This window comes from Micropterus salmoides, unplaced genomic scaffold, assembly GCF_014851395.1.
Source record: "Micropterus salmoides isolate LMB-PRFRI ecotype aquatic unplaced genomic scaffold, ASM1485139v1 Ms_hic_scaffold_10, whole genome shotgun sequence".
NCBI lineage: Eukaryota > Metazoa > Chordata > Actinopteri > Centrarchiformes > Centrarchidae > Micropterus > Micropterus salmoides.
This window is the reverse complement of record NW_024040041.1, coordinates 22,883,808-22,895,929: the sequence shown is the minus strand read 5'-3', so window position 1 is coordinate 22,895,929 and position 12,122 is coordinate 22,883,808. Positions and strand designations below refer to the sequence as shown.

The following is a 12,122-nucleotide window of genomic DNA, read 5'->3' as shown; positions in this document are numbered from 1 at the left end:
ATGACAAATCATTTCCTTGTATTTAACTAAAAAGGTTTTAAAAATACAATTACCAAACTCTTTGTGATTACTGAATGGACTTAATTATTGCATTTCTGTATGAATAATTTTAGTATGTGCAATTTAAATCATCAGTATGTACATATTTTTATTTGTATGTCTGTATATAGTGCACTATTTATTAACTTAGTACAGTATTTTTGTATTCCTTCGTGAGCTGGATGCAAAGTTTTTCTACTGTGCACCTGTTCTGTGTATATTCTAAACGACAATAAAGTTATCTTGACTTGACTTTTGAGATCAGAGAATGACATCTAGTGTAGTAAAGTACAGTGGGGATGCATGCGGTGTTGACTGTCATGTACCTGAAGTAAGGCAAGGTCTGCATCCTGTGCAAGTTGCTGCAGGTTTTTTACCGCTGAGCAGGTTTTGATGAGGCGCACCATCGCAGGCGAGCAGTCCAGAGGAAGCTGGCTCAGCAGTGCCTTCTCACTTTCCAGCAGCAGCAGTGCATGATAGGGTCTGGAGGATCAAACAACATGTGAGATCAAGAGAACCCTCCTCAATAGAAGCCAGTTGGAATATGTGTAACTACCAGTCTGTACAACACAAGTGTCTGTACATTTATGTACTATGTGTATCTGAGAACACAAACTGATCACTCTGATTAATTAAAAATAAATTATTTGTGCACAGCTGTTGTAATTTCATGTCTTCAAAATGCACATGTACTAATTTCAGGTTTTGTTCCGCTTAAAAGCACAGAAATAAAAGGAGAGGTAGAAGTTGATCACAACTCTGATGTAAGTATGCTGAAGTAACAATAGGTGGCAGTATGACCCACAGAAAACATTACATGGTTTCTTTAGATTTAAATAGTGTGTCAGTATTGTAGGTCACAAAATTAACAGCCCTTAATAAGCTGTTAAAGACATAATACTTGTTTGACATAACAAACTGATGGAGATTATACTGAGAAGTCGACCTGTGGGTGAACAATGCATGCATTCACACACACACACACACACACACATTAAAAAGGATTGTAAAATCCTGTGCTGGCAGTCATAAAGGTCTACCCAGGTTGGTTGACTAAATATAAGTGTGTGTGTTAGGGTCCCAAGTTTATCACCTCTTATTGTTCTTTTTCTTCAACCAGGTCAACTTTGCAGTCAGTTTGCAGTTTTGCATGACTTGCACCAAGTCAGATCAGAACAAATTAACAAAATGATGCTTTAAGGTTCCATCCAGAGGCAGAGGAATTATGTGGAGTATAAATGAACAATACAAAAACTAGGGTAAATAGGCAGTGGTCAAGTTTCTTCTATCCCCAACAGGTGCTGTTGCATTTGTGGACAGAAAATAAGTAAATATATGAACAACTAATAGTAAATGTTCTAAATTTCTTAAATAGTAAATTAAAATGTGACAATTTAGATGTAATATCTTAATATCATAGTAAATACTGCATAAAAAAGCTTTATCTGTAAAAACACTTGTGATAACCCTACCTACATGTGTTGCATTAAGAAGGGGTTGAGTATATGTGGTTAATAGTGATAGGAGTGTTGCCAGAAGTGTAAGTTTAAAAGTTTCAACCCTGATAAAACTGTGTAGAAGCCAGTGTCTGGCCTATGTGAACAAGTTACTCTTATGGTCAGATAAAATGTTATATTTAAGTACAAGACATTAAAAAAAAAAAAAAAGTAAAAACACACCTTATAGCCTTAAGACTGCGCTCCAATGCCTCTGGGGGGATATAGTTGCCACCAATCCTATGGATTTTGTGTGGTAAACAGAAGCTCACCTCGAGCCAGTTGTTAATATGTAGTCGCACCACACCAGTTGTACAAAGGCTGCAAAAACATGAATATTAAGAGTTAGCTGTAAGAACAATATACATTCAGCATGGTAATAAAAAGAGATAAATAACTAATCTAAAATAACTATGTGCAATGTGTTTAATTAATGTGCTTAACCTGTCATAAGCCTCCTTCAGATCCCTGGCCAGCTTACATTTGGGAAGAATTTGTCTAAATGGGGACTGGGGGCTTCCTTCCGCTTAGATCAGGAAAAAAAAACAAAAATACAGAGAACACTGTCAAATATACGTTCAAATCTCAACTATAATACATCATCGCAATGTTAGTATACAGGCAAGCTACACTGTTATATAATGTATGAATGATACGGATACAGAGACGGAGCATCAAATTTCTGTCAACTGTGAGGTGAGAGAAGTGTGTCTCTCACTCTCAGTCATGGTGGTAATCTCATCTTGGACGGCTAGCATCAGTTTGGCCTCTCTGGTCAGGTACTGGCAGCGGCGCTCCTCGTGCTGCAGGGCTATTGCGATGCGGCGCGACAAGTTGTGCATGCAGCTGATGACAGACGGGTCAGCATTAGCCTGTAGAGCCCAAAGATGGAGAGAGGGACACACTTTTTAAACAGTGTGATTTTGACAGAAACATGTTAGTATTACTTATACAACTCAATAATTACATATTGCATTGCATTTATAACATCAGTGCTTTAATTTGTAGCTCAGTTAATATTCTTATCAAACATTACCAGCCCGTTTACTGTTAACACATCAAACATATATGTGCTTTAAATTACTTCAGAGCTCCCTTATGTGATGTAAAGATCTTACCATGTGACACACTTAAAAACAAATGCAACTTTCAAAGATATGAAGGTAACACATGATTCAAATTACACTCATGCTAAATATATATATAAGTATATATTTATTTGTCTTTTTTTTTAACATTTTCAGCCAAAATCAATTGCCAGAATTAACAGTTGATTAGTTTCACCTGTAATTTTCACTTGTGATGCCATCCATTACATTTACAAATTTATTAATGTAATACATTGAATATCTGTAAGGCTAGTTGTTCAGGTTTTATTGAGACTGTGTTAAAAAACGTTTGGCCTCCGGCATTTACGGTAGCGTTGCACTGCATTATACTGAGAGGTGTGTAATGTTCTGTTCTCCTCAGGTATATAAATGATGTGACTTCCATATATAAAATAGGTGGTTACTGACCAACATAATCTTCGCATTGGAAAGTAAATCGGTTGCCGTAATTTTCATGTAAAGTAGATTTCGATACAACAAAAAAAGCTAATCTGTATGAATGAACATGTAAAATAATATTTAAAAAAATTCTGGTGTACAAATTGGAATTTTGGATTTAATAAAATGTAAAATTTTACTAGTAAATCTTGAAATTATGCCCATTGTGAATACACACTGCCATATTAAAATAGCCTACTGGGACTGTTATTCTTAGGAAATTTTGAGGGTACAAATATGGCAGTTGCTGGGCAGATGCCATTAAGAAAGATGACTGAGCACTTCTTGCGCCATCTCAGCTATACTGGGAGTGGGTACCGTGACTCAGCATGGGGAGGAACAGCCTGTGCCATGTTAGGCTTGATTGCTTGGCATGATTAAGCATAATTACTCCCTCTGAGTTCCAATGTTCTCTCAGATAGAGTATACTGGAATATTATCACTCACAAACACCCCTCCCATTCACAGAATAAACAGATTAACACACAATTTACGTGTCCCACCCATTTGACTTATTAGTGCCATCGTTTAAAATAAACTTTTAAAGTTCATTTATAATGTTAATATTACCATACATACAAATCTTAGTTCAAATGGTAGAGCAAAAATGAAAACAATTATAATTTAAAAGTCTTTTCATACCCTTAGTGCAAACACCACATTAAACAATATCATCGTAGGCATTTCTCTCTTAGGTGAAGGATCTGTCTTAGAAACCTGCACAGGAAGAAATCAGAAAAAGAAAGTTTCTTTATAAGATGCATAAAGTAAACAAGGCATTTACAAATATTATATATAAAACTATATCAATACTTAATTTAAAAAGCAGTTGAATTCAAAAATATAACACAACAAAAGCTGCACAAGCACAATGTTACACAAGCTCTGCAATAAATCTACTTTTTGGTCACATTTTCAGTTTTTATTGAGACAGTATCAGAGAATCAGAGGAGTACTGACTGAGCTCTATGGCCAAATCATGTACAGTAGGTGTTTTGCATTACAGTATAATGTACATTGTTCCTGTTATTTTTAGCTTATAATAGAGTACGTTATTGAATTGCAGTGTTTTGTTTTTTTTACATGATCTTGTCATTGTCACCATCCCCTGTAAAATACTTCATCTAGGAAACACAGGCCGTAAATCACCAGACAAAAAACAACTCAGTCAGTAGGGGGCGCTGCAGAAGTTAAAACTAATCTGCAAAAGTGCAGAGCTTACATGACTTTAGAGGGCCATGGTGAAATAACAAATGACCTTATAGCCTCATCAATGCAAGATGGCAAGACACATCAATTTCAAGAATTCAAGATGGCACTGTTCACCTTTTAATTGATATTATAAATCACAGGTTAGATGCTTGTGATTGAAACTTTTTATAATAACAGCTACTGCAAAATACACATCGCAAATGACCATACCGACTATTTAAAACTATTAAAAAATAGTAATTCTTTAGCCAATATATCAAACAGTTTTTCGTTTCTTAACAGTGATAAATAGCTATCTGCCATTGTGTCCCTTACCTGAATGATGGGAGGATGTTGAAGGAGAGTAGGGTGACCCACAAATCGAACATTGTCTATCTTCAGTTCAAACTTCTTTCCACAAATATCAGATTTGGTGGCTAGGATGGTGGCGAGGATGATGTCAGAGAACCTTTAAAAAAGGAAGAACAGTCATAATGACAAAGGTGTGCGGGGTGGGATGAGAGGGTACAGCACAGACGCAGCTGGGACACAGCTGGGAATGTTTAAATTAGCTTCTTTTAGATTTTTCACATTCCTGTCTATGAGAATTGTTGCATTTATCAGATGCATCTGCCTGTAATGTACTTCAACAATAAGAGTGTAAATAAAAAAAGCGTGTGTGGCTACTGGAGAGGAGAATAGAGGAAGAGGCATCCTTGCAGAAACAGTGAAGTCGCTGTATGAATGAAGAATGTGAAAGACTCATGCTGGATTGTCTTAAGTAACTCATGCTGCAATCAAAGGGATAAAAATCAAGGCGTTAACTTCCAGAAAACACTATAGACTTACCCCGCCAACACAATTTGAAAATAATGTGTAGTAGTTTCTTTATTGTAGTTTGCATTTGTTTTGTAATGCTGAGTCTATCAATCATTGTGAATTAAAACTCTAATTATAGTCTTAAACTGTTGGATGATTTTTTTTTCTTCAAAAGGGCATACAGTACGGAGGCAAGCAACACTGAAATCCTGAATAAACTAAAGCATTGATTCACTGGATCTGCTACTGATAATTAACAAGGATTTTTACTGAGATTAGGGTTGGGGATCCATATAGGACACAAAACAGGAAAGAAGGGGATAAAAAAAGAGAGGGGTGATCTAAGCGAAGGAAAGGTGGTTTAGAATGATTTGGTCTTACCCTGCTACCAACTGTTCGTCAGTTAGTGGAGATTGTTCTCTGAAATGGGAATTGGGCCATAAAACAGAAGAAAAAAAAGCAAACAAAAGGGAAAATGCAACACACAGTTGGGCTGAATGCATAAAATGGACATCAAAACAACCCGAACAAATATATGATACTGTGATGTGAAAAAATGCTGGTCTGCATGTTGATTCAAGCAATTCACCAGTTTACTCTACACCTCGGTGTCATTAATGTTTAAAAAGATCTATCTTAAAACAGTTATAAGAACTTAAATATTCAAATTGTCATAAAGGCATCTAAAATGTTAACATTACTCAAAAAGATACAGTGAAACTAGTTTTTGCAGTCATAACAAGCCATTTAAATACTGCAAACTACTTTATACTGGTCTTTATAAAGCTGTCACTGCATGACTTCTGCATGACAAAATGCTGCTGCCAGGTTCTTAACCAAGACAAAAATCACAGGCCATATAACATTTATTATAACTATACAATACAATTGACTTTAAAAGTGAAATTTATAAGGCTCTGTTGTGTTGTAAACAGTTCAATAACCCAGTATAAACTCTCTCAAAGGTCATTTTTAAAAACGGACAAAACTGGAGTACATACTACAAAGGCTTGTTTGAAATGGAGTAGGGGAAAACTGAGCCAAAGAAAAACTAAATAAACGATTCCATGAACTTTTGCCAGTTTATTGTGATTACACCCGATGTGCTGAATTGCTAAAATAATTTAAATGATCACTTGTGGCTGCTTCTTACAGTCCTGTTACCAAAGCATTTTCAAACAACCAACGACTGATGCAGCAGCATGATGAAAACTAAATGCTGTTGGAAAACTGCGGACAAGACTGAAAGGTTCACCAACTGCCATTTATTTAGGGTCATCTTTGAGTGTGCAAACAGGGTGGGGTTCAAGTGGTTTGCCAATTCTGTTCATGTTTCGTACAACTTCTGCCACACGTCAGTAGCGACAGCTCAAACACTCATTGCGAACGGCTCAAGAGGACAAAGATAGGTGTTCCACTATATCTGCATTTGTATTTCTTCTTTTAATTTTTAATTATTAGTCATTTCGCTGACACTTTTATCCAAAGTGACATACAATTGCTATATATGTCAGAGGTCGCACGCCTCTGGAACAACTAGGGGTTAAGTGTCTTGCTCAGGGATGGTAGATGTCGCAGTGGGAATCGAAACCCGGTTCTCCCACGCCAGAAGAAAGTGTCTTTTCCACTGCTTGATCACCACCCAGAATTTAAACTCAACACACTGCAGGACATATTCAACTATAAAATGATATCTCAATTTTTACTTGCTCATTTTTGTTTTGGTAAATTGTTTTGTGAAATTCTTACACTGCTTGTTAATTTTATACTGTCTATTGTTTCTATATTATAGAGCAGGTTATTCAATATCTATAATAATCTCACCACCAGCACAGTTTATACCATAAACAGATAAACCTTAGTTCAATATACTTTACTGACAAAACACATTTTCACACATGGTTTGTTGATTGTGGACTGATCTGAACACGACTCAACATAACTTTTGTCAGATCTGCTGCATCCATTTACAGTTTCCCTCTTTCTCCTTCAACTCAATTGATGAAGAAGTCATCCTCTCTTCTTTAATTTCTTTGCTTAAAACCATGAAATGATGCAGCAATGCCACTGCCATCATAATTTTAGTATCTACCAATCCCTGTGTCATCTTACCATCTTCTATGATTGACAGTTTCTTGTCCTAACATTCATGTTAGGTTTAGAAAAAGTCAGATGAGGTTTAACAACAAATTGTATGACCTTGTTTATGTAAAGCATGCAGAAACAATCCCTGCCGCGTTTTCTCAGTACAAGTGGAGCTAACAAAAAAATAAAGTCATTTGTGGAGGTGTATAGACTTGTTTTTCTTATTAGTTCAGATAAGCCAGCATATTCAAACAGCAGCTGAGAATAGAGCCTTTAAGCCTTGAAGCACCAACTGTACAGCAAGTTAAGTTAATTTTGAGGAGTTTAATAAAGCTCAACCACATGGGTTAAATTAAATATACGGCCCAGCTCCTCAATTCCACCTGAAAAATACAATGAGGTTTTTTTTTAATAAAAAAAGTCCAACGCACTAGGGAGGAATAACCTATTGAGAGTGAGTAGCACATGCAGATTTTAGAATGGGCTCTGTGTGCATCAACAGTCATTTCCCCAGTCATTTATAAATGAAGTAATATTAACTGAAGGCAATACCTTGAATCACCATCCTGATCTTCAAGGCCATCCCCAGTTGTGTTCAGTGCATATGGACTTCGTTGTTTTGCTTGTGGACAGAAATAATAGTATTAGTTAGTATAACTGATGATGAAGCCAATTATTAAAAAAAACATATGGGTTAAGATTAAGCCCCATTAGAACCCACAACAAACAACATGTTCATATAACAATCTGAATGTCAAACGTGTCAGAGAGGTGTTATGTAATCTTATTGGTCTGTTGCTATGTGTATGAAGCTATAATTTGTTGTTGTCTACTTGTCATTGTTGCGCTTTGCCAAGGCAGTTTTCCAGTGTTTCGCATTAATTGTTTAACCTATTCTTGCCATATTAGATGTACCTGCAGGTTGCCTTATGTAGCAGTGAACTCTAACTTATATAAAGTTATAAAAGTCAGACCTTAGACATACTGCTAGTTTGTATTCAGCTGGTGTGACAGCCTTGATTACTGGGGTTTTACAGTTACATCATACTAAGCTCCAAAAATCACAACGACAAAACCGGAAACCGGATTCTCAGAAAGAGGAACAGTGCGCACAAGTGGGCCTTAACAACACATAATTTACCTTAAAGAAACGCCACATTTACTTTTAACCTAAAAGTGTGGAGTAAATTAAGAGATTACAGTAGCAATCTTATTATTGTAAGCATTACATCTGTAATCTTTTTATTGCTGGACTGCTGCATTGGATTGAATCGAATCATAAATGTAGTAATTATTTGAAAGTGAGAACTTGGAAGTCAGGGGTTTAACCGAATAAAGAAGAACTAACGCTAGCGTTAGATGAGGAACAGTGACGCTCTTTTGGATGCGAACTTAATGCTACGCCTACCTGTAAGAGATGACGGACATTCAGCCACTCTTTGGAAAGGGTATCGAAAAAGTAGTTTGTTCCCCCGGCTGCCAGAGCTAACCAGTATGACGCTAATGGGGCTTGTTTTATCGCCAGTTTTGTAAACGCTATTTTGTGACTGACTGTAAATGGATTTTCGGTCGTCTGGTAACCCGGCTGATGGGTTGAACGTCATGTTAGCATTCTAGCTAACTACACGTTAGCTGCGACACAATAACGTCTGTCGCGAGCTACGACTAAACAGTGAGCGTTAGCTTGTTGCAGTCGATGCTCCTATTAATATCTGCCATACACAAACACCGACCGTGGACAAAAAAAGGTTTTAACTTGGTTGGCTGGCCATTAAAATGTCCCCCCTACCGCACAGTACAGTTGCGATTGTTGTGTGTCACTTTAAAAAATGTTCGGCTGGAACAGAGAAGGCTGCTATGGTCCACCTACATCAGTCTTTCCTCCTTCCTGCTATCCTCAAATCTATCTATCTATCTCTTATGAACTAATAACTTAGTGTTTAATGATGAACTACGAAGGTATAGCCTACAACCAATGCAACTGCATAAAAATTCGTCCTGTAGGCAATAAAGCAATTCATCCAGGTCATAGAGGGTCAATATGATTTTAAATCTGACAATACATTTATAATTATTATTGTTATACATAGGCTATCACACTAAGAACGAATTGTTATGCAATTCAAATATGCTCTTTATATTTAACCTAGATTTAAAAAGATCTAAACATTTTTTACTGCTTACCCTTTCTGATATCCACATTACCAGACCATCCACATTACTTCACAACGCAAGGGTACCATGAATTACTCATTTCATTCTCAAAATAAACCATTCTCCCCAATGTCAATAGCAGTAGCCAGAAAATAATCTTATAGTCTTACATGGGAACTCTTTTGTGTTCAGTCAGTGCACTTCTATGCACCACATAACCATGTGAACAATAATCAATCAGAATACTGCAGAACTAAAATATAATTTAAAAAATAATAATTTAAAAGAGTATAACATAGTGCTACCAGTCATGCCACAGATTTTAGGTCATTGTTTTGTGTCTCTTGTTTAGGCTACTTTAAAATCATTAATAGGTTGGCCTTATCATTTTAAATGAATGAATTTCTTAAATTGCAGGATGCGCCGAAGCAGCCATGTCTTAAATAGTGTCTTGTCATTAGGCCAAGGTAAGTTCCATACTCAAAAGCAAAGCTATACCCCATCAAATAAAGACTGAGACCTACATGAAAGAGACCACTAATACTGACACAGTCACTACTTGTCGCCCTCATACAGTATTTTGATGCACTAGCTGTTATCATTAATTTCAGATGACCGCACCCATTTCTATCAAATTGCACATTTTAAAGAAGCCAGAACAACCAGCAAATTTTGTTTTCCCTCTCAAAGATAGGCTAAGTCATAGCAAATAACTGAATTTATCACTGACCCATTCATTTAGCCCCTGAGATGTGTCTTCTTAAATGGTCTACCACTCAAGTACGATTAAGACTGTAAAATCATATTATCCAAGGATTTCTAATCAAGATAGTCTATTATAACGGTAAGAATATAACCTATTTGTTTGGTGATGGCACAAAGGATAAGACACATGCCCTTGGTGTGAGAGACCAGGGTTCAATCCCCGACTGTGACACATCCACCATTGTGTCCCTGCGCAAAACACTTAACCCCTTGTTGCTCCCGAGGCGTGCGACCTCTGACATGTGTTGTAAATCGCTTTGGATAAAAGCATCAGCTAAGTGAATTAATATAATGTAAAAAGGCTAGCCCTAACAACTTTATGGTGAGATCAGGGGCTGTTAAGATTAGGCTAACCTTAACCCCAAATTTGTACCAAATAGTATATTTGAAAAGCTCGAGCAACGATGTTTCCCTAACCATAACCGAGTACTTTTGGTGCCTAAACCCAACCAAGTACTTTTGGTGCCTTAACCCAACCAAGTACTTTTAGTACCTAAACCTAACAAAACTACAACCACTTCACATCGTCAACAAAACCCTCTGGCGCTTAACTTCCCATTTGGATCACAGAATCTGATAGGTCACACATTTTGGTGTCACACCAGTCCTCTCCTCAGCCCTCTCCTTATTCAATTCAATTTCAATTCAATTTTATTTATATAGCGCCAAATCACAACAACATTTATCTCACAACGCTTTTCATAAAAGAGCAGGTCTAGACCATACTCTATGATGTTATTTACAGAAGCCCAACAATTCCCACCAAGAGCAAGCACTAGGCGACAGAGGCAAGGAGAAACTTCCTTTTAAGAGGCAGAAACCTCGAGCAGAACCATGGCTCAGGGTGGGCGGCCATCTGCCTCGACCGGTTGGGGATAGAGAGAGAGAGGGCAAGAGAGAAAGAGAGAGGGATGGAAGGAGAGAGAGGGGAGGGAGGCAGCCTACACAATATACACACACAGAGGTACAGACAGTAAAGGTGATGTTGCTATAGACTAAATGAAAAATGGTATAGATATGTATAATAGTGTTAATGATAACAATCGTAATGTTAATGATTATAATAACAATAATAACAATAGAACTAGTAACAATAGTTGTTGTAGCAGAGGGTGTCGAGCAGGAACACGGGGCAGCAGGTGACCTGCAGCCACAGATCCAGACTCCACAGCTCCAGAGCCAGAAACACCTGCAGGAAGTGATAGGAGGAGAGAGGAGAGGGACGAGAAAGCACAAGACTACCGGAAAGGGGAGAAGTTGTGTTAGAAACATGCAATAATGGGATGAGGTTGCATACAGAGGGAGAGAAAGTAGAGGAGAGAGGAGCTCAGTGCATCATGGGAAATCCCCCGGCAGTCTAGGCCTATAGCAGCATAACTAAGGGATGGTTCAGGACTCACCTGAGCCAGCCCTAACTATAAGCTTTATCAAAGAGGAAAGTCTTAAGCCTACTCTTAAATGTGGAGATGGTGTCTGCCACCTGAACCCAAACTGGAACCTGGTTCCACAGGAGAGGAGCTTGATAGCTGAACGCTCTGGCTCCTAGTCTACTTTTGGAGACTCTAGGAACCACAAGTAACCCTGCATTCTGGGAGCGCAGTGCTCTGGTGGGGTAGTAAGGTACTATGAGCTCTTTAAGATAAGATGGTGCTTGACCATTAAGAGCTTTGTAGGTAAGAAGAATGATTTTAAATTCTATTCTGGATTTTACAGGAAGCCAATGCAAAGAAGCTAAAACAGGAGAAATGTGATCTCTTTTCCTGGTTCCTGTCAGAACACGTGCTGCAGCATTCTGGATCAGCTGAAGAGTCTTAACGGACTTTTTCGAGAACCCTGATAATAAGGAATTAATAGAAGTAACAAATGCATGGATAGTTTTTCTGCATCATTTTTAGACAGGATGTTCCTGATTTTCGCAATATTATGTAGGTGAAAAAAGGATAAGATAACTCCAAGATTCCTCACAGTGGTGCTGGAGGCCAGGGCAATGCCATCAAGGGAAACTATATCTTTAGATAATGCGTCA

At 37.5% G+C, this 12,122-nt stretch overlaps 1 protein-coding gene across 2 annotated transcripts; it reads right to left on the bottom strand.

The window, feature by feature from the left end:
* Positions 1 to 365: 365 nt before the first annotated feature.
* Positions 366 to 9,820, bottom strand: nprl3 (NPR3-like, GATOR1 complex subunit; the record flags this gene model as incomplete). Of its 2 annotated transcripts, XM_038703275.1 has the most annotated exon segments (9): positions 366 to 522; positions 1,719 to 1,856; positions 1,980 to 2,061; positions 2,254 to 2,407; positions 3,725 to 3,799; positions 4,610 to 4,742; positions 5,474 to 5,512; positions 7,730 to 7,799; positions 8,586 to 9,820. In XM_038703275.1, coding segments are annotated over 9 exon segments (1,044 nt in total), but the record flags the coding sequence as incomplete, so codon positions are not given.
* Positions 9,821 to 12,122: the final 2,302 nt, after the last annotated feature.